The 26,872-nt window shown below is 38.6% G+C and overlaps 1 protein-coding gene across 4 annotated transcripts in view; it reads left to right on the top strand.

The window, feature by feature from the left end:
• LOC135260434 (CUB and sushi domain-containing protein 3-like) overlaps window positions 1-26,872 on the top strand; it is a 325,294-nt gene that overhangs the window by 184,960 nt on the left and 113,462 nt on the right. For all 4 annotated transcript variants that reach the window (XM_064345673.1, XM_064345666.1, XM_064345659.1 and 1 more), the window contains exons 19-25: window positions 4,183-4,299; window positions 4,966-5,181; window positions 7,989-8,177; window positions 12,996-13,165; window positions 13,515-13,674; window positions 18,489-18,680; window positions 26,411-26,537. In XM_064345673.1, the coding sequence (XP_064201743.1) occupies window positions 4,183-4,299; window positions 4,966-5,181; window positions 7,989-8,177; window positions 12,996-13,165; window positions 13,515-13,674; window positions 18,489-18,680; window positions 26,411-26,537 (1,171 nt within the window). The remainder of the gene's footprint in view (window positions 1-4,182; window positions 4,300-4,965; window positions 5,182-7,988; window positions 8,178-12,995; window positions 13,166-13,514; window positions 13,675-18,488; window positions 18,681-26,410; window positions 26,538-26,872) is intronic.

Raw genomic sequence — 26,872 nt, 5'->3', positions numbered from 1 at the left:
ACCAGGATAAGCGAGTATAGATAATGGATGGATGGATGGAAAAGTAATTGAGCAAATGAACATCTGAGAAAAGGCCTTCATGCTTTGTGCTTTGTCGCAAGTAGTTGCATTCGATGGTTGTCTGAATGTATATAGACAGAAAATTGTGTATATAAATAGAAAACTGTTTAACTGGATATTCGGATATTATGGGTATTAAGAAAATTACGGACTTTCTTTGTTACCAAGGCAAGATAGATGTGGAAAAGACAGCTCAATTAGTTTTTCTGAGCCTGGCTTTGCAGTGAGCCTCATAGCTGCATTGGACCCTATGTCCAATTCAGATGAATTAGATTATTTGCTTGCTTCACCAGGGCTAGAATAGTTTTTATTTCAGACCCTTTCAGTAAACTATACATTTGCTGATCTGTTTATATCAAGAGGCTTGATGAAGGTATAATAGCATTTCCCCATCAAGGGAAACTCGCAACCCCCCAAGTCAAAAAAGTTTTTGTTAGTATTCATCCCTGTCCCAGCTGTCCCAATTTAAAATGTCCAGTTCCTGTTCAGTTAATTATTTCTAGATCCAGAAACAGTTCACTGAACAACTAGTGTACCTTATTTCATTAGCATAGTAATTGATAGTATTACTGATTTATTTATTAAAAATTTCTTTCTAAAATATACCAAGATTTTAAAGACCATTAACAGCAAATGGCAGATACCTATAAAAGCTCATCAAACCTCATATGCGCAAGTGGGCGGTTGTACCTATTTTCAGTGCCGGTAGTGGGAAACTCCATGGGCAACTTTCTCACCGAGCCATTCAGCAGTGTTCAATAATTAGATGTTACTTTTTCAAAACTGACCATGTGGTGGGAGGATATGCTTTCTGTTCTGTATGTCTACTCTGCTATACTTGGCCTGTGCTGTCCAACCACTGAAAACTACCAAGAATTCCTATTCCTGTTATTCACTCCCCATTTTGTTGCTCCTGTCCTCATTTAGCTGCAGGTCTGTAAGTGCGATGATATTGACAACCTCCTTATTAGCCACTTATTCAAAATGATGTGCATAGAAACTGGACATCTGGAAAGTGTGATCTACCCTAATATAAATACCCTGAGTATTTAACCTTATATGGGAAGGCCATGCATTTGTGGATTTTTAAAAAACATACGCAAGTTTAATTGTTTTTTTGTCAGATACATCCCTCTCTGATTCCCTGGCTATTCTTAATGAATATGGTTCTTAAACAATTATGGTTATGATCAATTTTACCACTATTTGAGATAATTAATCAATCATCTCTTACTTCAGATGTTGCTTTAGTTTAGTAGCAATTTTAGACAAATTTTATTTAAGAAATTTCAGTGAGATGACCAAAACAGGCCATTCAGTCCATTTAGGCTTGTAATTTTTCATAATGTTAAGATAAGTCTAGGCGGTCTTCATTGACAACTATCTGTGTAAAGAAATAAAAAATCCTGCTATCAGTGCAAAAACTTGTAAGTAATTTCCTCATATATTTACATTCCATTTTTATACATGTAAAAACTTTGATCGAATTCTCCCTTAGTTTTATTTGGTTAGGATACAATGTTTCCTGTCTTGAGTGGCAAATTGCTTCTTTCAAAAAGTATGATCTACAATGTAAACAGTGTGTAATTAGAGTTCCATTTGAATAGATATGAAGTCCATTGTCTATACTTGGTGAATTATTAAGAACTTTGCAGTCATCATGAGGCAGTAGTGTGTGTGGTACCTGTTGATAAATAGAGGCAATGAATTGCGAGCTCTGATGATTTTTAGCAGGCACGATGACACTGAGAAAAATATCTCACCGATTAACCTTTTGAATTGCATTCTTTATTTTCACAAATGACACTGTGTTTACTGAACTGACAACATGAAAGTAAAATACACTCTTAGGTTTTTTTTGTTTTGTTGTTGTTGGCCCACACACACACATGCACACACACGCATAGACACACACATGCGCACGCACACTCACACTCACACACGTACATGCACATCAGAAAATGTTTAAATATTTCAGCAGACAAAAGGGGAATGCTCACCTAACAGATATATGAACTCAAGGCTAATTTGTGAAGCAGCACATTAGATGGTTGAAACACACACATGATGAATGAAAAATGTACATATAGTAAATCATCACTGTACATACAGTATATATAGAATTTTGATTTGTGTTGTGAGCAGTGATTATTTCACATGACAACAAAGTGCAGTATACGTACATCAACTATTCATTCTAATTTTATCACTCTAGACTTTCTGTGGGGCCTTGTGCTCTTAAAAATACCAAAAGAAAAAATGTAATCAAAAGAAATCACAATTGAAAAAAAAATGGAAATAGATAAATCTGAAACCTGTGAACTATCTGAAGAAATAGATACTGTAAGATTATATTCCCCTCTTAATGTCATGACCCCTGTTAACCTGGATGTCCAAATCCACTGAACATCTAATTTAACTTTGGGAATTGTGCTTAATCCTTGGGTCAAATAAACCTGAAACCTGCTTTGTGAAATGCTGTTAGAGCAGAAAATGAATATGAAACGAAAATTGATTTTATTTCATTTTTGAACAGCTTACTCAGTTATTTTTTTTTTCGCTGTGTACAGTACTACTGATATATCTGTCTCTTAATGCAGGCAGAAAAAGACAAAGCCTTATTCTATCTACTTCTTAAAGTCATGACAAAACAGTTTTAACCTCTCCAAACACACCATTACTCTCACTGATCCATGTACCGTATAGACCGTTTCAGCAAAATTACAGTATAAACTCTATGCAGCCTTAATCATTCTTTTGCTCGTGCACCAACCTTGGCAGCCTGCAAGCTCAGTCAATGCAAAGCCCGCATGACAAGCCTTGGTCGTACACCAGCTGCATATTCCCTGTGACTCGTATACAGCACTGCAGCACTGTATGCAAACATCCGAGAGATTAAAATTGATCTTGCATGACTGCTTTCATCCATCTATTGAGTGGTGCTATGGAGGCATTAAGACACTGTCAGGATGGGTAACACCAGATTGAGCAGCTTTGTGGAGTTGAATTGAGCATCCTGAGAGATGAACATTAATTGTGCATGAATACGATGATCCATCCATTCAGTGGTTGTAAAGAAGTGAGACACTAACAAGATAAGAAGAGCCTGATTGTGCTGTTGTTTGTTGTGCAGCTGATATACATTGACAGGACTTGCTGAAGGGCAACTGATCCTAAATGTGCATCAGTGAATGAATCGATATTTTTATTGGTGACGCTGAAAAAATGAGACAGAAGTGCAACGGGTAGCAATAAATTAATCTTTATTTATTTATTTATTTTGCAATAGCAAGAAGATGTGCAGACCAACCAGGTACACAATAAATATGTATCAAGTGGAAAAATAGCAAAAATCTAAGCGCTCGTCTTTAGAGTACTTGTAGTATAACCATTATACTTAGGAGTGAGGTATTAATGCATACTTACGTGCGTTAATAGTATGCACATAGTGCTGAACAGCAGATGAATAAGCACAGAACACCATTACCTCGTAATACCATCACCATGATGTAGTACTGTAAAGTGTACAATAAGAACCGGCCTGGAAGCTCAGAGTTTGTAGCCTTAAATCCCAAATGTGACACTGCTGTTGTGCTGTTGAAAAAGAGCACTTACAGTTATGTGAATTGCTTCGGTAAATATCTATCTGTGTAAATAGATGATTTGATGAAAAGATGAAATATGTTCTAGTCTCCCTGGGTCAGTGCATGGACTAAACAAGCTAAATAATGTAAACCAACATGGTGATACAACACAGTGCAGTGGGTGAGTGCTGCTCAATTGACAGTGCTGGTGTAGGCTGCCGTAGGAGGATTTGGCTTGATGGTCGTGTTACTGATTCCATTCATATTTATGTTGCTTTTGTTATGATCTCCATGGTCGTGTGAGATATTACCTTTGTTTTTTAAAAAATCACTTCTAAAAAAAATAGTGCCCTTTCCATGGATTGCAGATGACGAAACAAAACATATTTTAGCTATTGTTGTTTATTTATTAGTATACTGTACCTATCTTTAATTTCTAATAATAATAATTTCATGATCAATTATGCTGTGTTGTCAGAGCCATGTTTCGTTTGCTTCAGGAGAAAAACCTGCTGTTCTTTCACCCGTCTCCTTCCAGCTCTCTGTGGCGGTGACATCAGAGGCCCCAGTGGAACCATTCTGTCCCCTGGATACCCCGAGTTGTACCCCAGCTCCCTAAACTGCACCTGGACGGTGGAGGTTAGCCACGGAAAAGGTAGCAGTAATGCTCCTCCTGTGTTGCAGGCATAGATAACACCGGGCTTCTGTCAGGGCAGAGCTGGAGTAGGATGGGTTTTCAGGTTGTGTAATTGTTGTTCTCTGTTCTCGGTCCCGTACTGAAATGGAGCAGTGCTTGCTTTGTGTGCTGGGGGGAGAAAGGGTTGGCGTCGGATGGTGTAGCCAATCAGCCATGCATGCCATGACTTGAAAAAGCAAGCAAACCTAATTGGTGATTAAAATTTGTCAGCACATCTGCCAGCAGTACAGGAAGCGCATGATGAACATGGATATAGTGGCACATCTCTAGGATCCCTCAAGGGAAAGTTGGCTGATAGAATTTTAATTTGCTAGGGCCGCGTGCATGGATACTAAGATTGTCATTGTATGTCTTTGGACAGTAGTCTGTATTGAAACTTAAGCTTATTCTGTTTTATTTAAATACCCGGTCTTGTTATAAATGACCTCTCATTTATAATATATGCATTGTGATGTTATCACCAGTCCACATTTCACTTCTGCAGTTTAATGTTGTTTCATCGCCGTTCCTGATGAACATGAAAATCGGGCTCTTGGAAACAAAAGGATTCTTTGCAAGCCATTCAAGTGCACTTGATTGCATTCTGATCATGTGTAGGCCTAACAGTTTTTTTTCTCCCGATAGGAGTTCATTTCACCTTTCACAGCTTCCATTTGGAAGATCACCATGACTACTTATTGATCACAGAAAATGGCAGCTTCACTCATCCACTGGCACGACTCACAGGCTCCGTACGGCCTTCTGCGGTTAACGCCGGGCTCTACGGGAACTTCAAAGCTCAGCTGCGCTTCATTTCCGATTTCTCCATATCGTTCGAAGGATTCAACATCACATTCTCAGGTAAAGGAGATGTTTCATTTCATCAGCATATATTTAATCTGTGTTGCAGTCTGAATCAGGGTGGGCTTCGCTGTGAGGTACAGGATGTGCAACTTAGCGAAGCTGTACAGGTTGGCTTTCATCCGGAAGGAGGCGTGCTGGGATCTGTCAGGAACGCTGTATGTCAGAGAGAGAAAATGAGAGGTTACAGTGCCATCACATTGACAGCGCTATGGAACCCATGTGGGGCCCAAAAACAAAGTGTTGGTGAAGGACAGAAATGCAACAAGGTTCCTAATCCTATGCTGGCACTTTTATCAAATCAGCATGCCATCATTTTATTTATTATATATTGCAGTATTATGAATTCTGTGAGGTACTTTTTGCTGTTTTTCATAACTCAACCCTCCCTCCAGTTATATTTTATTTTCGTATTTGCACATCTTTCACATTAAGTAATGCACGATGAACAGGACCTTGAGGCTTATATACCTGGTGGGAGAAAGGAAGGGTACTGGGCTAGAGATCAACCTTCTCTTGAGAACCAGGAGACAAAGGACCATTTAACCCAGAACAGTCAACCCAGCCGCTGCCAGATTTTCCCCAGCAGATCAGTGAGGATTATGAGGGAGGGGAGCTATTTTGGATAATCACCAGGAGAGATACTTGCCTCCACTGTTATAATCTGTCAATGCTCATGTTGAAAAGGAGGACAAATGGCTCGCTCAAATCTACGGCCTTTATTCAAGCTGTGATTGCAGAGCCTAATGTTCCGCTGGCCTCCTGCCACTCACCAGATGTCCCTCTTCTTTTCGCGAGCCTCTTTGATCAGATTCACACGTTCCCTGTCACAGCTCTGTCATTCGTCATCGAGCAGGTCTCGGTTCATGAAATCTCAGTTCATCTGGGTTGACCCTCTCAAGTCATTCTCGGCTTGGGTTCCCCACATGGACGCAGAGGTGGGAACGCGTCGAGATGCTCTTCACGCCGTGCCGCTTGGCGTGTGGCGTGTCATTGATGCCCGTCCTGAACGGAGCACCGTCAGAGCAGGGGCCTGCTTTAGATCTTATCTCTGCCGAGTTCCCGTGCACTCAGAGCAGTCTTTAAGGTCACAGAAGAAGGATTGCAATCGGTGATGTGCAGCAGAGCAATTTTTCATAATTCCTCTGGAGTGTGACTTCGAGCGTTGAGAAACACTGTCCATTCATCATGACAGCTATTTATCTTTACTGTTGCCGACCTCATCCTGTTATTGAGTACAGATCATAAAATAAGTACCAGGTATGTCCCTGAATCATCAGTAAAATGAAAAAATAAATAAAAATGAACAGGAAAACCTTGCTGGTTATAAATGCTGATCTCATCCCCGTTTTACCTTGGAATAGTTACTTTCAGCATTCAAAGCTTTCCTACAGTTATTTGGAAAAACACACAAGGGAATGCAATGGCTTCTGTTGTCCTTTCCCTGCTGAAGTGTGATTCCTGTGGGAGTCATTAAAAATGTATTGACAAGAAATAATTTTTCATAACTGTGTAAAAAAAATTCCCCAGATTCTGAGGACATCTGCTGTATGTCTTTTTTGAAAATGTCAGTGGTTTACAGCTACCATTTAGCTTATTATTTTCTAAAAATCATTTTCCAATTTTCTCTCCAATTTGGAATCACCAGTCTTGTCACTCGAGTCACCACAGTTCCAGTTGCACCCAAGGAGCTATGCAATTGAAGCATGTGCACTACTCCAATACATTTTCCAATGAGGAAGCGAGGAAGTGATTATTTTACCCTCCACCAGCCAAACGGTGCACTGTAGCAGAGCTAGTGTCGATTGATAAAGCATTGTGTCTCTCACAACAACAAGCCTGTGGGTGCCTAGCGTGTCGTTCGGAGAAAGCAATTCAATGGTTGCCAGAGGAATGCTTGCTGATGTAACCCACCCTGGCTCTGGTTAGACGCCCTGCCATTCTGGACTCCTGGTCACAGGTAGCTAATGACATATGAGAGTCCCAAAGCAGCTAGCATGCAGTGTGGCTCCGCTTGTGCTTGTGACAAGCCCTTTTGAGCCATTTGGGAACCTCATTATTTAGCATATTTGAGTGTGTGCCCTGCGTTTAATGGGTGTCAGAAGTGAAGCCTCTTGAGAGTAACCTCCAGGGGCAGTGAAAAAAATAAAACCTTAGCTGGCTAGAAAGTTGAGGAGGGCTTCAGCTGGGTTACTGTTAGAATGGACCAATGAGTAAAAGACGCTATGCACAAGGTGCAAAAGTTATTTTTAATTGCTGAAAATAATTAATACTGCTGATATGAGACAAAGGGACATGTCTTGGTAGTATTGTACAAGCACACAATATGGGAGAGTCAACAACATGTGATATAAATGAAATCAAAGATAATGGGTGCATGAAAAGGGAACATATTGTGCAGCAAGCCAATGTAAAAAAAAAAAGCGTTGTACTGAGATCCTTATTACTGCATGTTTAATTATTGGCTATTATAATATCCTCTTTTAAAATTAAGACTCTTGTACTGTAAATTTGTATTCCAATCAATTAAAGATTCTAACTCTTAAAACTGATGTAACTTTATAATTATTTTCTATTTTTATATTTTTTTTATTTATCTAAGGTAAGTATGTGAGATATAAGCAGAAAAAAGCACTGCAAACTGTATAGTTCTTATGGCTGCCCAAGGCATACATGATGAGAATCTCACTGCTTGCTGTGTCTTATTCCTAATGTATAAACACACAGTATGCTTTATCAATGTAGTTTCAGCAATGTTGCTATGTACTGCAGTATTATGTATAATATCATAATATCATTGTTCCCAGAATATGACTTGGAGCCATGCGAGGACCCTGGAATGCCTAGGTTTGGCTGGCGCATGGGCCACAGCTTTGGTGTGGGAGACGCGCTCAGGTTCTCCTGCAACGCAGGCTACCGCCTGGAGGGGGTGCCAGAGGTTGTGTGCCTGGGGGGTGGACGGCGCATGTGGAGTGCACCTCTGCCAAGGTGTGTGGGTACGTGGTGAGCTGCTTTCATTCGTTTCAACATTAGTCACTGTCTCTCTGTAGGGTCTGTGGGCAGGCACCTTCAACACTGGTGCAGTGCAGAGGCAGTGGTAGCACCAACACTAACCATCAGCTTAGTTTATCTTAAGAGAGAAGTTCTCTTCGATACAAAAAAGTGCCTACATAAAAGGTGACCGTACCTCTGGTACACAGGAGGCAACAGAACACCAAAAAGAGAAATGTACTCCCCTTAGTCAAGTCAGGTCCTGTTCGGGATAGCAGAAACTTGATAAATATAGACAGTGCATGTTAATGTTGATTGCTAATTGTGGTACATTTTGGATATGAAAATTAGTCAACACTGTTACACTAAAAAAGAATAATTTTAATTAAATTCTGTGGTTATGCATTATTATGTATGAATACACAGCCATATTATGTCATATCTGTTTATTCCCTGAATAGTACTATATTTATTTCATCCAGATCCAGATCATTATTAGCCCATTTTTCGTAAATTTGGACTTATTGGACTACATAAATGTATGGTAATAGCAGTACAGCCTCCTGCCCCCACAGAAAAATGATTTGGTATATCAAAAAATCAGGCTGATTTTCATTTCTTTTCTTTTTTTTTTTTTAGCTGTTTTTAGTTCACACTGAGGTGTGCAAAAACTGCTGAGTTTCCTTCCAGGCACATTTCTAGAAGCATCACTCAGTGTCTCGCCCACCGTGGGCTTGTATTTCTGAGCGCTGGAACGTGTGCAGAGGAGCTCCATATTTCCATGTTCCCTTGTTTTGAACAAACACACACACACACACACACACACACACACACGCTCACACACCCCACACCCCTCCCAACTCTGTAAGTCTTGACACAAAGGAAGGAGAGCAGGGTGTGTGTGTGTGGAATTTTAATCATACTTTGCGCACTTCAGAATTCAGTTTCCCTGATTATCTGCTTGGGTAATTTTTGACTTTTGACCCAAAACTGCTGCAGTGCAGAGTCCTGTTCCCCGTCTGGGCTGATTCATTTGGATCAGCGGGTCATATTCCAGGCCTGTTCCATCTAGGAGGAGTTTCACTCGGGAGATTGCATCTGCCTCTCTGCATCATCCAGGATGGATTCGTTTTTTTCTGCATATCCATTCTCTTATGCTCGTAGTTACAAGCGCTTCTATTTTCTACTGTATTGCGAAGGAATCATAACTCACTGGAGACTGTTTTTCAACATGGGAGCTCAGTCCGGGAGAATTATTTACCTGCCGAAGGTGGTCTGTAATGAAAAGGTTGTTCTTCACCACTAATGCCATCGTGTTTTTAAAATGAGATTCCAGTCTTTGAGCTGCCCACCCTGCCTGTGCTGAGATTGTAGAAGAAATGGAAAGGCATTTCCAAATGCTAGCTCAAAGGTTTGAAATGCTTTATGAGAGTGAGAACGCGAGAGACACAGAGAGATAGAGAGATCCATGCTTATTAGCAAATGATAAGCCCTTAAGGTGTGATCTTGTCAGTAAAATTATTTCAAACATAGTACCATTTCATTATCATTTAGTAATTAAAATGATATATAATTACATTCTGAGGTGGGAATACCATTCATGGACCTATGAATGGATTACTTTTATATTTATGTTGCACGTGTAAACCTTCAATTTTGATACAAATTTTCAAGCTTACCTTGGAATGTTGTATTTTCATTAGCTCGATTGTGATGAAACTGATATACTGAGCAAGCAAAGGTATCACCATTGCAGGTCAAATGATATAAGCCTGCTGGATGAATACTCTTTCTTTCTCTATCAGAGAATTAGCTGTGCTTCTCATTGTGGTTCTCCCATACCACGATTGTCAGGAATTTCAGGTCATTGCACAGGTCAGGCATTGAGTTTCATTTAAACCCTTTCTACAATAGAATAATAAGTAATTTCACTTTAGATGCAAACGGATTTATTTTCAGACATATTTATTTAAATTATTGAATAAAACCTTCCACATGCATGTGTTCCGCATCCAAGTCTCTATTCAGCATGAACATAAACAGTATTTATTGTTGATTTTCTCATCAAGTGCCCTCATCCAAGCGCATACGCAGTTCATACAGTACTGTAGCTCGCATTGGATATAGTATCCATGTATCCATCTGGGTGTTTACTCAAGTATTTCAGGTGAGCTGCTGTGTTTTATGGTACAACAGCAGCACCACACCTTTGAACTGAACCCACGGACCTCTGGTTGTATACCGTCTTCTTTAACCGCAAAAATATTGTGTCAGGTAAGCTGCTTACGTGGGTACAATAGAAGAAGGGGGTCCATTATTATTTAGTTTAGTGCAGTCACAGGAGTCTGTTCTTTTAACGGTAATGTCAAGAATGTCCTGACAGTGAGCTCAAGCTTTTTATTATTTTCTATGGTACAGAAAAAGCTGAAAGGTTGACATGCAGCTTTGCAAACAAAATGTATGAAAAAAGAGTGCAGGTGGTACTTTTTTCTGTCAATTCATGATAGAAGGCATTTATTTCTCTCTTTTGTTATAGTTTTATTTGCTGTAGCTGGAATATATTAACTGCAGAAATATAATATAAAATTCATATCCTCCAGGAACCATGGAATGTGTACCTACATTCTTATGTCCCTGTGCTAGTCCCCATGTGAATTGTGTGTGAATGTGTGATTTGAGAACTCACAGCTAGAATTCTGTGCTTTTTCGTGGATGAGTTTTGTTCTTTTAAAACGAACTGTAATAATTTGTTTTTGACTTCCAATGAAAAAGTGTCTGTATGGACAATAAAGCTTTCTGGGTTTGCTAGAGGCTGTTATGTTGGCTATCATATATTTTCCTGCGGCCCTGATCTTTCATTCTAGCCATTGTATCTTTTAGTGATCCCTGCTCTTTGCTGGCTTTGCCACTTTGTCATTATAGAAGGAAGCATTTTTACAATGATTCCTTGAAATGAGTTTCCTCCGCATTGCCTCCTTAGTTCTTATGAACTCTCAGTTTAAACTGCACCTTCCACAACTCCCCAGTTTCTCGGTATACAAATCATCGGCCATTGTGAGGGCTATGTGTGAGCAGCTCAGACGGGTAAAAATGACCCCTGACACAAGTGCATGCAACACCATTAATTAAAGAATCAGGGAATCTACTGCTGCTGTCATCTGCTGCTCTTGTGCTTCTCCAGACTGATGACAGCTGTTTGTTTAGTGGTGGTGTGTCAAAAGATTTCTTCATTTATTGGATCCTGCTTATGCCAAGTTTTCTGAGTGGACATGGAATCTAGATGAATGGATTTGGATGGAATTCTCTCATCAAATCGGAATGTGGGTCCTTGATGAAACGTAGTTCTGTCATATTCTGCTTCTCAGTGTTTCAAGTGTCTCTAAGAAAGAAAGACTGGGCAGGCTGTTATTCGTTGTTGGCAGCCTGATATATATTATTTTTTTAATCAGGACCGTAGGAACTAGGTGTATCGGGAGTCCCATTTATTTAAGACTTTTTCTTAGAATTCAAGCAATTGATTTTTTTTTTCTTTGTTTATCAATGTAGCTAGCTCTTCAATCTGTGGACTTAACTAGTACACGATTAACATATGTCTCTCATACAAACTACTAGGTATCAAAACCAGGTTGAATAATGTTAGCTGGTAGCTAGCAAGAAAATAATGAACATTGGCTAGTAGCAGTAACACAGGGTTTGTCACACCAGCGGTTTAAATCAGAGAAAACCAGCTACTGCAAGTACTTTAATTTCCATGAAATGCTCATAACTAAGCTCCTGCCAGCAGTGCTTTGCTTTGCTGCAACTGTTTTAACAACCTGAAAGCTACTTAGCTGAATTTATACCATTCACCTTTTCTGGTGAATTTACACCATTGTTCAACTGCTTAGATTTATAACAATGACATCAAATTGAACCTAAAGATTCTAGGAAAAAGGCAGAGGCACTATTTAATCAATACATAAATACTGTTATTCAGTGGTAATATAGTGCTATGCTTACTATCCATGTTTGAAAAGCACTTTGTGTCAACTACCATGCCAATGCCATGGCATTCTTTTTTTTTTTTTAAATGTTATTTTGTTCACACAGTACTGCATGCTTTATAGTTTATAATGACACAGTGTGTGTTATGCACATATTGAGTAGCTATATGTGTAATTTCAGTACATACAATAGTATGTACAACACTCATTCCACCATCTGTATGACCGTAGCAAGATTTCTTATGGTGCTTGAAGGTGGGAGACCATGATGGAAAACCTGATGACATGCAGGCAAACTGGTGCGGTAATGTAAGGGTTAGGCTTCTCAGCCCAGTCCCTGTACTATGTTGAGTAATCTCTTTCAAATTCTGGGCTAAACCAAGGGTGCAACTCTGCATTCAACAAAGAACACCATGGAAAACGTTAGGCATGTTCCATGATAGTCTGCGCATAATACCCCATTTTTCCTGACAAAAATTATGCTTCCTTGCCTCTCCACTTCAACTGATGTTGAGCCTGACAGAAAAAGTGGCTGCTTTGCTGCATGCAACTGTATTGTTGTTTGAGCTCAGTTCACCACTCCCTATTGAGCACTTTCAGGTGCTGCGAATGTACTGGCTACACGCACATTAATATTCATACACGTTGATACAGACTACCACACAATTGAAAAAAAAAAATAATAATAATAATGACTCACAGCTAAAAAATTTCTAGCGTGGGTTTTCAGTGTGTACTTCAGATTTTAACGTATGTATAAATACATGTAATGTTACAATTGAACTGATGTCACTCAATGCTTTCTACATCTTGCTTTTTTTTCCTTTTTTCCTTATGTAGCGGAATGCGGCTCCACGGTACAGGACAATGATGGAATACTGTTGTCCCCAAATTACCCACTGAACTATGACAACAACCATGAGTGTATCTACAGCATTCAGGTGCATGCTGGGAAGGGAATCAACATTACAGCCAGAGCATTCCATCTGGGGCAGGGAGACTACCTCAAGGTAACCTGACAGACAAGGTGACAAACTTGACAGACAAGGAGATTGCTCTCCGTAACTGTTTTCACAGCTAGCTCTACTAATAGTTTTCAAGTCACTAAATGGCTCTTTGAAACTCGTTGACACCGAGTACTGAAATCAAGATTCTTTTTTGTTTATCACACATTTTATTCTGGTTTTCAGAGCTCCCAGTATGGTGTGAAATAGCTGGAGTTGCTGAGTTCATAAATAAATGTCCTTTTTCTGATTTGTACCACTTGGTTAAACACAACACATTGTCATAAAGGCTGCCAGGTGGTGCTTTGAACATGAAGTCTGCGCTCAGTTGATTGATGTTCTCTGCTCTCTGCAGATCTACGACGGAAAAGACAACACAGCGCAGGTGCTGGGCATGTTCACAGGGTCCGCCATGCTGGGCCTGACGCTCATCAGCACCTCAAACCACCTCTGGCTGGAGTTCTTCTCTGATGCAGGGGAGTCCACCGGGCAGGGATTCAGGCTGCTATACACAAGTAAGTGACACTCACCTACAACACAAAGAATGGCACAGTGCTCCGAAAGCTCATGTTTTGGACAGTGCGCAGTACAGCATTATGGTGACTGTTCAATGTCTTTGATTCTGTTCTTACAGAAGTGATTTGCAAGGAAAGTAAATGTCACAAATGGGAAGACCTCCTCCCTTTCTGCCCAGGTTCTGTCCACATCCTAAGATCACTTGACTGGGTTTTAGTCAGAGGGTCAGACCACTGAAGACATTCCGGGGGAATGGGGGGGATCTAATTTAAAATCTCCAAAATCCCTTTTCTGTCCGCGGTGAAATTCGAGCTGGGGGATTAAGTTGTTTGATGTCTTAGTAAAGGTCAGCAGAGCCCAGGAGAAGCAGAGTCAATCACAGCTCACACAGACAATGCAATTTCACAACTAGATGAAGCTGCGGATTGCAAGAGTAAATAAAAATGGCATTTTAAAACAGAGACAGTTTTGCTGTAGGCCAGGATTTTACTGGTGCATGCTGGGAGATAATTGCCCATAATTTTCTGTGGTTGGCAGTAATCAAGTGGTACCCTGACTGGTTATGTGAAGATACTGGTGGTACAGTGAGTCCTTTTGTGATCTCATGAAAAATCATGGCGCAGTAACAAGTGAGGTGTGCTTGAATTATATATTAAAAGTAAATGAGGTCTGACATTTCACCCTGTGGAAATTAAAGTAGACTTGAGCTGAATACATTTCAGTAATATATTCATTTTGTTGAAACTGAAGTTATTTTTTTCTATTAGATTTCTAGTGTCATTGTCAAATTGCATGTGCAATAATTAGAGACATGAACCTCCACGAGAGGCAACACATATTTGGTGGTTCGAAGAATGCAAAAGGTTTGGGGATGTACACTTGTCAAATGAGGAAAAAAACGAAGGGAACAGGGCTCATTCACAAAAATCAATTGATTCAATGGCTGCCTTGGTCAGCATCCTGAATTTTAATTTATGATTTTTTTTTTTAATGAATCACATTGCCATTCTTTTCAAAATACTTTTTTTGGCAGGACCAAGCAATTGAACAATTTGAGAACTTTATGTATTCTACCTGTTTATTATAGTATATTTTCTTGGAAAAGTTTTTTACTTTAGCATCTTTGTGCCTCATATATAGCATATTTTTGCTTCTTTTTTGTTAACGTGCTTTGGGCTACAGATAACTTGCATGAAAGGTGCTAATTTATTATTAATTATTTTCCTTTTAGGCTGCAGAAAAATGGCATGTTGCAGTTCAATCAATATTCATTTATCAAAATCAATATAAACATTAATTACATTTGTACAGACATTTGCAAATAAATATTGATTGAGATATTGATCTCAGAATTGAAATTGATAGATCATCTATATCTGTTCATTTCTAAAGCCCTGAAAATATATGTATAATTTCTGCAAAACAACATAAAAAAATAAATAAAGAAAAGGCTTATGCAATTTCTCTCTCTCTCGTGTTTGTGTGTATTTTGCACATATGGAATAATTTTATGATAGATTTGTTTGATGTGATAGAATCCATCCAGCTTATTAACAATCATAAACATGAGTTGTTGGCAAAGACATTGAATACAATAGCTTAAATAGCTTTGTTCCAGCTCTTAGCTTGGAACAAAATAAGTTGAGACTCTTCATCATTAATTTAAGTGCCTGCTACCTGACTCCCTCTGCAAAATAAAAAAAACACCCCATAACTGATGACATTCTAAATAGATGTTGCATATTTCAGAAATTGCAGATCAGATATTGGACAGGTCAGCTGAACTTTATTATTATATTAGCTGATGGATGCACATGGGGATTAGTGAATATGCATCGTTCCAGCTGTGTACTGATTTACATGACCAAGCAGATCCCCATAGCAGTTTCCTTCCTTCATTTAGACTACTCTGGGATAAAGATGCTTCCTGTTGAAGCGTATTCGAATACAGATGGTGCTGAAGATGTCTCAGATTAAAAGCTTTTTTTTCTCTAGCACTACAAGCAGTCCAGAGAGCTAAACTTGATGTGAATGGTGATGCAGCCTAGGTCAACATGAATTTGCTTGCAGAATGGGACTGCGTGCCAGATCAATGTGCATTGATTTGGTTTGTGTTTGCCAGGATGAACAACCCTTTAATTGGTAAAGGATAATGAGAAATGCTAAATAACAGAAATGTGGTTTTCCCAAGCAGGGCTGGTCAGAAATTCAGGGAAAGAAACAGAGAAATGGGGGAGCATTGTAGTGCCAAGGTTTGAAGAGAAACTGCACTCCCCTCCCCCAAAATGCGCACACACACCCACACAGACACACAGACACGCAGACACACACACACACACACACACACACGCACACGCACACACACTCGCTGTCATTTACTGTCAGGGACCAGCTTTGTGAGAGCAAGAGAAACAGACACAAATCACTTCAGACATGAGTGTGTGTAACCTCACAGTCAAGAGCCTGGAACATGATGAGTATCTCTCAGACGGCTCCAGTAATGCCTACACCGGGGAAATGTGTCTGTTTAAAAGCACTTTAAGGTTTTAAGGTTTGAAGTTTTTTCCATCTCAAAAAAAGAAAGAAATGTATTTCCCTACAGCTTCAGTAATGGCCAGACTGGGTAAATGTATGCTTAAAAGGTACTTTTAGATTTTACAATTTATTTAGATATTCTTCGTCAAACCAAATCCCAGAAAATGTATATGGTTGTGCACATTGTAGTAAACACTGATAAACCAACTGCGTAAGGCCTAATTCTTGGTGAGCTCATTCTGATTTCTCTTTTCTTTATTATTAATTTCAGGAAAACTTCAGCTTGATTTCAAGCTCCATTTAGTAATATGTATTTTGTGATAACCTTATGGGAAATTATTGATAGTAATTTAAAGAACAGCCATGGGTGTTGAGAAGATCAAGGCTGTTTCCTTCACTCTTTGAAATATGTCAAGTCTTCTGACTGTGCAGGATGAATTAATCTGAATGTGGGACCTTGAAGGGCACCTATTCAGTATTCTTCTCAGGGAATGTCCCAAAGAAGGGTTGGGGGTGGGGGGCAGTATTTTTCTGAATGTATTCAGCTCGTGCACCGTTGACGTTGAAGGAACAGCGCAAAGGTAATTTACTAAGTGGAGGCAGTAACTGCTGTGTGATTTATACCAAATGTGACGCTTGTAATATTATCATAACATTCAACGCTGAGGAGGGAAACGTTACGAGAGAGCTAGATAAATCACAGCTGCTGCGTGGCTCACGTGATCCTGCTCTGTTGCAAAATGATGGTATGTTTCTCACAGGAGAGGAGCACAGATGCAACACAAGGTCAAGTCTGTGGTCAGGATCACGCGACTGCCAGCCCCCATATTTAGTGTTCAAACCCTGAACACATTAATCAATGAGCTCATAATATTTCATTATAATTGTACTGCCTGCTCGGGAAGGGAAAATTCCCAACTACAGCCACCTATAGTTTAAACTGATTTAAAGATAGATATTCACTGGTAATGACTGAATTCATTCAGCTCGGAATGGGCAGCGATGACAGGAGGAGACTGCAAACTGACGTGATGCGCTTGAGTAGGCCTGCAGCACTTTTCCAGCTCCCTTCTGCTATTGCACCTTCAGCACAGTCAAGACTAAGGATATGCTTTTGGCTTAGATTTGAGTGTCATTAGTAGGACGATTCTCACCGGTTAGCTGTTAAAACAATAGGTTTTGATTAAATTCAGTCAACATGCGGAGTCAAAGTCATGTTAGGACAACTGGAATAAAATTGGATCACACCACTGTTCATGTAGGATCAATTCTAATGAAAGAAGTAGGCTGTTAGATCTGAACTTGATTTTGAACTAAAAGTAACCATACAATGTATGAAATGACCATGTTACTATTTATACATTCTTTTCATGGGTAATTGAGATGTATTTTTATATGTTCAGAATTTGAATGAAACCATTTTCTTTAGCTAGAAAGCTATATTAGTTACATTGCAATTTCTATTTGACAGCATGAGGAATCTGTCAAGGCTATCTGTCTATCTTTGTTGGGCTCATCCCTTGTTTCGTGTGGGGGCATATTTTTGATTTCACTGTGCACAGCTGCAGTGCTGCTGTATGAAACGGCTTGTTCTACTTGTCCTGTATTGTCTCATAAAATGATCAAATGGGACCTCCTCTTTCTCTCTGGGCATGACATTTTTTTAAAGGCATTCAATCTGATTTAGAATTTTCTTTTTTTTTGGGGGGGGGGGGGTCACAAAGCATGTTAAATGCATAGTGTGTTATGCTTTTTGCAACATTTATATTCTTAAACTTTGAGCATGTTATTGGTTTTTGGTAAAATGATTTTTTTATTTATTTTTATCACGTACCTAGTCGAGACAACGTCAAGTTAAATCCCATTTATATTGCCTGGCTGAAGTAGAAGCCTGGAGTTATTGATGCTGTACAAAGCCAGGGTTGAGTAAGCCTGCAGACAGTGTTGCTCTCCTGTACAAGGGTTGAGCAGGCTGCAGAAATTGTGGCCCTCCAGGATCAGGGTTGAGCACTGTATCAATGTCAACGCGGCATCCTTCCGAGAACAGGTTTGAGTAATGTATTCCTGTAGATGTTGGTGTTGTTTAGAATGAGGGTTGAGCATCCCTGTAGACACTGCCCCCTCCAAGCCCAAGGGTTCAGCTTCTGTGTGTTAATGACTAAATGATGCAATGGGTCAGTGAAGAGCCAATCACAGCATGATTTTGGTGTGTTTGGTGTACCTAGTCTTATGCCTTTGGGAAAAAGAATTAGTTTGATGCCGATTCCCTCTCTCTCAGGTTTCGAGCTCTCCCACTGCGAAGATCCCGGGGTTCCCCAATTCGGGTTCAAGATCAGCGACCAGGGCCACTTTTCTGGCAGCAGTGTGGCCTACAAGTGCAACCCGGGCTACACCCTGCATGGCAGCAGCGTGCTGAGGTGCATGACAGGAGAGAGACGGGCGTGGGACCACACCCTCCCCTCCTGCATCGGTATGTGACACTCCCAGCGACAGCAACATTCCATTAAAGTACTGCACATGAAGGAGTACGCCACAGGCATTCTCAGAGCTAATCCGAAGGGTTTTAATTACACACAATCTCTGTGTAATGGAACTCTGTTTAAAACTTTTCCATTTGCAAGTGAATGAAAACAGCTCTTTGGTTTTTTAATTTAAAAAATTTATCTTTGAGAAAGCACTCAGTGCTGGCACTCACACTGAAATCATGTCTCTACACATGATTTCTGATCAAAATTCCTCTAATGGATTCTGACAGCCAGGAGAAGTGAAATTTTGTCAGTGACTTAAAATAAGAGGTGAGATTGGGGCATCATCTTTAACATCTGTTTTTGCGGCAAAATTATGCAGTTGTATAATTATGCAGGAATATTTTTTCTTATGTATGTTATAATGTGGTTCAGTTTAAAGTTTAAAACCAAGCGCTAATTCATGGTCCTTTATTATGGTTTGCAGGCTGTGCATCACTCTGCCTCTTTCCCAAGGTCTTTCTGAGGCCTTAATTGAAAGCACTTGACAATTCAATTCCCCTTTCAATTGGAGATTGTGACAAATAGCATGTTTAGTTAGCCTTTATGTCAAAACAAAGGGATGTCTGCTGAATTTGCATGATTACTTATTTAAACCAGCCTGCTGGTTTCCATAACTGTGTGACTGTTAGTCCAGTGCAGGGTGTTGCATGCATTTGGCACAAACAGAAAACCTTAATTGAATTTTTATCACTCTCCCACTTACCTTCCAGCAAATGTAATTCCTGCTGTACATTTCAATAATTTCTTCATAAAATTAATTATTTATTTACTTCACCTGAACACAGTTACTTTATATCCATATTTATGTTTGAAATATGCTGTTCTTATGTTCTGACTTTTTTGAAAGTTAATGGAAAATAAATAAATCCCAAGATTCATTCAGACACTAAGCACTGTGCAGTTTGCTTTCAGATTCAATTAAGCTAACCTTTTGTGCTCTTAATGTTCTGCCTAATGCTCTTAACATTTAACATCCAAGAAACGGTAAAAGGTATGGGCTGACAATTGTGTTGGGGACTGGAAGCAGGATGTTCTTTTAAAGGAAAAGTGAGCTGAGCTTCTGTCCAATTAATGTTTTTGCCAAATGGGAGCGTATTAAACATGCATAACTCAAAGCACTGTATTTTGGTTGGAGTGTATTATATTTCTTTACCCGCCCTGAGTTAATTTACCTGAATAGAATGCATTTTCCAGTCATAGTCCTGGGGTGGTTAATAGGCTTGGTTAACTGTCATTTACCTAATTTACAAACCATCTGCAATTTTGTTTGTGAAAGTATACCTAACTCTCATGACGTACTCCTCAGTTGCGGAGAGCATCAGGTAGTGCTTATTGGATAATAACATTGATTTTAAAAATGTGACTGCATTTGTGTTTGACAATGCAAGTTGTATGTTAAAATTATATAAGATCGTCCTGTAATGTTTGTTGCCAAATTCAGTGCATTTAACTTGTGCATTGCCCCCATTTTGCTTCTAGCATGTAGTGTCTGGTCAACTAATTTCCCTAAAGTAAACAAATTTGTCTCCAGAAAGTTTTTAAACATCTTCCAAGCTGGTAATCTGCTGCAGAGTACCATTCAAAGTATCCTTTGTTTTTGCCCCAGATTTGTGGAAATGGGTATAATATCACACCAAACACCGTTGTGCTGACAGAACTGAAGGCGTTATTGACGGATAAGGGTTTTGAGATTCAGTTCTTCACAGAAAATGGCTGGTTGATATGATCCAGTTATATGAAAGTCATGTCATCAGAATCCACAAAACCTGTAATAAAATTGAACAGCTTACAAATGAATTTCAGCAGACCCACAGCACAAACAAAACAATAAACCACCAGTGCGCCAAACTTTTAATGAAGTTAAAGAGGAGAAACTCACAAGGTATTACAACTCCGATCAACTCAAACATAAACCATGTTTCTATCAACCAGTTCACAATTTTTTTTAAAGCTGTCACGATTTTTGATCCAAAGCAAATGTGCAGACTTGATGTGTCATTCATCCCACTATCCTCAATTCCGGGTTTGATGAAAACCAAGCTGGGCAATTACAAATTACAAAAAAAGAAAACAATACTGCAATGTCACTGGGTGAATTGTGGGACCATAAAAGGTAAAATGATACTTGGCTGTGGTAACAAACTCAGTCAATGCAGAAAGATGTGTGTCTTCCTATGCACAAATTTTCACCAAACATCATGAATTTTAATTTTAACTTTGTACATGGCATTCACTACTTTTATTTAATTTAGCTTATTTGTTTTAAAATACAGCTGCCACAAACTATTTTCATATTACTGTACTAAAATGATTCATTTTTTAAATTTTACTTTTTTACTTTTTCAAGTAAAATATTATATAACTGCTCTCATTTTTAATCCAGCATTTCCCACTGCTTCTAACAAAAGCTAACATGCTCCTATTTAAAAACACTGCAGCATGTCCATGGTAGTAAGTAACCAAACAGAATTTATCACAAATGTTTCTTGTAAACATCGCTGTCAATCATCATCTGTGCTTAATTATTGCCAATTACTTCATCAATTAGAGGACTGAGGTGGTGCAAATGAGAAGTGGCTTGACAGAGGCTATTGCGACTTCTATCTAGCAGACATTACATCACATTACATTACAGGCATTTAGCAGAAACCTTTATCCAGAGTGACTTACACAACTTTCTAAATAGCATTTACATTGCCTCCATTTATACAGCTGGATATATGATAAAGCAATTGAAGTAGCTCTAGAGTACAATGGCAGTGTCCTGCCTGGGAATTGAACCTTTGACCTTTAGGTGGCCCTATTATAGTTTGCTTAATTGAATCCTACTCAATGCATGGAAATTTATCATTGCCAAATTTTAAATTAGATTTTTATCTTGAAAATATTATGAAATAGCCATGCTCAGTCATATTTATAATGCACTGGCAATCTCTGTCTTTGTGGACATTGGCCGAATCCATGCTCCTCTGCCTGTATTAGTTTGTCTAAAATGTTTTTGGGATGTTTCTGGGCAGGATGCTTTTTTCTGTGTGAGGAGGGGTGGGTGTGCCTACAGAGTACATGTGTAGTTTGAACAAAATGTATGTGTAGAAGGCAAAACATGTTTTTCTATTTTAATCCTCTGTACTCTCAGTGCATATCAGGTCAGAATTTCAATCTACAATGTGTGTGATGTGTTCCTATTTCCTTTGATTTCATCATTTCAGTTAGTTAAAATGCTGTCAAGCAAAATTAGTCAGTTGTGAAGCCATACAAATTTCATTACTATAATGGATTTTATTTTCAGAAAAGTGAGGTGGAAACATTTTTTTTTTTTTTTTTTTTTAACTATAAAACTGTTGCCCCACTCCCTGTACAATACAGATTTAGCTTGCTGGTAGCAAAGACTCTCTCTTTGAACTTGTGCTGATGGGAGTCCACATAACAGAGTGCTTTCGACAACGGGTTAGTTGAGGTCCATTGTAGATGGGATATGCTCAGTCCCATGTTGGGTGCCAAATTTATAAAAAAATAAATAAATACACAAATCCTATTGTGCTAATATGCTATTCATCTTATTTCTTTAACAATTAAACTGAAATGTAATATTTCTAATATTTTACTATGTATCCATTCCCAGGATAATTTGGAATGGCTAGTCATCTGCAGCTTCAGCTACGTAGATGCAGACCCTACTGCTGATTCGGGAGAATGTAGTCAGCTGCTTCTTTTCACACCGCTGACTACAGCTGAACTCGCATAGAGCAGCATCTGAGGAAGGCCTTTCACAAGGAGCTTTACTCTAATATATGGGCTCCCAACTGACCAGCAGGGGTCGCTAAATAGCAATGAACCCTATCCAACGGTACCATCCCATTCCCTGAGCAATGCAAACACCTGTTAAAGGCCTGTTAAAGAAGCTAAAGGCCACAGATGGCACTGGCATGGTATGGATTCAGCCCGTTTATAGGCACAGTGTGGTGCCTTAATCAAATGAGCCGTTCAGCATTCCCAGAATTTTCATTTTTTTAATTCAAATGATTAACAGGAAATCTACCATGCTATCTATTGTGTTAATTTTTAAGCAAATGTTCAATCAGTTAATTACTCAAATTAATACCTAGATTAAAATAGAACAATTATATTGAAACAGTACAAGGTTATTACTATATTCAGTAAACGTCTAATGCTAAATTAATAAGATAGAGGGAAAATGAGTCAAGCTAGATTTGTCAGATTTATGCAACATGAGAACTGCATGCCAGCCATACAACAGCCTATCCATACTGAAGTGATAATTATGCACCATTAAAAGTATGAGTGAATGAAAATGTATTTGAATACTGTTACTTACAAGGCATTGCCACAAAGTAAGTTTACTAGATACCAGTGACATAATTATGTTGTGTTGTCACAATTTTTACATATTTAAGTTTATCCACTATAATCCATGAAAATTTATTTTAGGATATTGTACTATGCTGCTGATGAAAGGCATGTTTCCTTAAATAACAATCATTATGACAAAGCAATGAGGTTGTTTTAAAAAGTTTTTAAAAGATGCATGGTGCATTTGAAAATGGAGGTGTCTCTATCATAACATTCAGTTCAGTTTTGAGTTATAAGTTGTCTACAATGATTCACAAAACTTGCGAATAACACTGATATTCAGCTGGGAAACAGATGGATTGATGTACTGTAGATCCGATCAACTAACCCAAAATACAGAACGCCCACAAAATAGGCTATAGTATCTCTAGCCATCCAGAACAGCAGCAGCAACATTTGAAGTTGCTGCTTTGGGTTTGACTGTGAGCATGTGAATGATATATGCCCACAGATAAGGTGGAATCTGGAGTGGCAGGCAGAATTATATATTTTTAGTATTTTGAAGCAGCTGTATTCCCATCTAAAAAACAAAGTCGTGACGTAAGTTGTGACAGTATGACTTTGCATAACCACACCACAAGTGTGTCCTTAAATCAATCAGTGGTCCAAAAATAGCTGCACAAGGAGAATATTAGTCCAGGGCATCAGGAAATGAAGAGGAAGTGGACAGTGCATTATGACGCAAAGCATGGCACGGTTTATTTACAAATAATGAATCATATCACAAGTTATTTTTTTATTTTTTATTTGTTTTTGAGAAAAGTGAAGTAGGCCATCCATTAAGCTGTTAATCAATTCTGTATGGCCTAAGTTGAAAAAAATAAAGCATTTTCATGGATCATAAAGCATGCCTTTAGAATAACTGAATAAAGGACATTTATTAGCCCTGGTACCTTATCATATCTTAGAACCCTTCATTCTCTCCCTGTACATTTATGAAATATATTTTAAGCTGTGATTGTGTGGAAGAAGGTGGTTATTGTAATGGGGTGTTTCTAATTGATATCAGAAAATTCATAATGTTACGATTAATAAAATGTGCTCTAAATTTTGTTATTCAAGCCTAATTGAACAGTGCGTTGTTTGCCAAGTAGATATGCAGATGAGGATGGATGCTAATGTGACTTAGTTCATTAATATGTGCTGCAATTCCAGCCCATATATTTTGTGGACAGCCATTTAAATGAGTTAATGAAGTGATCAGGAGGAACTGTAATAACTGCGAACCTTGTGTGAACCTGGGCTAGCCTAGCTCTCCAGGGGTCTTAAATTGAATATTGCCATCACCATTGTGGAAGCTATTACTTCACACTGGAATCTCCAGAATGAACCTTGAGAATGAACTCCACTCTAGCCTTATTTTATTAAGTCTGTAGATACAAATCTTTCAATGCTGGCCCTCTAAATTATAGTCTACCTTTGGTCTTTTTGTGGACCATTTGATCTCTTCTGTCCCTTCTTTATTTAAAAAAAATGGTCGACTGTCACACTGTATATAAAGTGCACAAAATTTTGATTTTACACCTCCCCTTGGACCGCTTAGCCCTGACAACTTGCATATTCCGATAATTCACACATACATTGTCTTGATGTGGATGTGATTAACCTTAGGATGCAGTGCAAAAATAACCTGTCTGTATTTGACTGTTCACAATAAATAAATAAATAAATAAAATGTACATTTTTGAGACTTGAAGTGTGATAAAGGAAGAATGCATGTCTTGATTACAGGGCAAGTGAAAGCTATTGGCCAAGAAAAGCATCGTATAAAAGGATAACACAGGGCATACTGTATATAGCTTCAAAGGAAGTGAGGCAGTTCTTGGTGAGTCATGAAAGACTTCTGTGAGGGATCAGAGCCACAGGACCAGCCTGCCGACGAGCAGGTGGCTTATGACTAGCCAGCTCAACTCAAACTGCTCACAAACAAATGCACCAATGTGTCAAACCATACATTAAAACACGAGTGCATAAGGAAGTACCTTCTCTTCTGGTTCGTTATACTGGTTCCTTAAAAAGCTAGGTGAATTTTGATCGACTACCATGCAGTTTTAGAGTGGGAGGTGTAATTTATCAGTGGAAAGCGTGACTGTTGGTGTTTAATGTTTGCTTTTTGCTTCAGGGATAGTAAGTGAATATATGTCTTTTACAATGAGTTTTATAATGCATAACCGTGGTTGCTATGTCCGTTTGCTCTGTTTGGTTGAGCAGTCGGTCAGTGACCCTGAGGATCATATCTCTGAGATTGTATTGTAATGAGATTAGGAAATGGCATGGCCACCTTGTATTGAAAATGTATTGCTAACAGAGCAATAACACATTTCAGATATAACATATATACAATAATATATTGCAATTCCTATTACTGGAACCTAATAATTATCTTAAATTTATACAGAAAACAAGTGTAACATAGTTACACATATTTTAAATTCAATATATATTTAATAGAATATCTGTAGCTGTTGTGAAGAAAATAATTGTAAGTGTCAACTTTATTCAACTGAGTCATTTATTTTATAATATTGTGTTCCACAATGAAAAAGGAAAAGGAAAACAGAAATTGAGGGGAAAGAAACAAAAATGCTACTTATTTTCTTTCTCAATTTCTTTGAATCATATTTTAATTTTTTTCATTGATTGTCCTCCATACATGCGCACTGTTTATCTTGTAGTCACTTTTATACTGTCGTCTTATATTTACATGACTTCAATATATATATATATATATATATATATATATATTATTGAAGTAAAACATTAGGCTTTTTACACACAAAATATGTTTCAATATTTATTTATGACAATAATTTTTAAAAATCGCATTGGGAAAAACACAGGGACCATGGAATTATAATTCTCTTGCAGTGGGGAGTAATTTTAAAACATGAAACAGTAATGCACTCTAAACATGTCAGATTTATTTATTTTTATTTTATTTTATTTTTTTTGCATGATCCAATAATTGTGATTGGGTTGTTAAGGGAAAGCAAAGCTTGCAGTTGCCAAGGAGACACAACTTTGTGGGATAATAATAAACAGCTGAAAGCAATGTCAATTTGTTTATCTCTATAGCCTATAGGACTTTTTGCTCCAATTTCGCCATGGGGGCCTGGCAGTGCGATTTATTCTAATATTTGGTGTTAAAATATTTGGCATTTTTTCTTTCTACGGTTGATAGAGTGAGGGCATATATAGAGCCAGAGTACATTTCTCACAAGGCTTCAGGATTACAAAGACTGGTTCTTGGGGTAGGTCTGCACCAGGCTGGTCCCTAAAGTCATTTCTGATTCCCTTACAGCGGAGTGCGGAGGCAGTTTCAAAGGGGAGTCATCAGGAAGCATCCTATCCCCTGGCTACCCCTTCCCCTATGACAACAACCTGCGATGTACCTGGGTCATCGAGGTGGAGACTGGGAACATTGTCAGGTACAGGTGACATGCGAGCATATGCAACACCTTTAAATCACAGGGACATGGATTTGAGTGTTTTCCATAGCTGCTGCTTTGAAAAAAGGCATTGATCTAATTGGCCATCTGGTAGGCTTGGGTGATTTTCTAGATTAATAGTTACTGATAATGATCTCCATGACTGGTTGCAGTCAAAGTGACATATGATGGAACAGAATGTATATCACATGAACATTTATGTCACATGAAAATATCTGATCAGCAAGCACACGTAAAAACTTCAGTTGTCAGCCGTTTGGTTTGTCACACATTCATTCCTCACAAGAACCTTCAGTTCAAACATAAATATGTAG

This window comes from Anguilla rostrata, chromosome 1 (assembly GCF_018555375.3).
Source record: "Anguilla rostrata isolate EN2019 chromosome 1, ASM1855537v3, whole genome shotgun sequence".
Lineage (NCBI taxonomy): Eukaryota > Metazoa > Chordata > Actinopteri > Anguilliformes > Anguillidae > Anguilla > Anguilla rostrata.
This window is presented reverse-complemented; position numbering and strand designations above follow the sequence as displayed.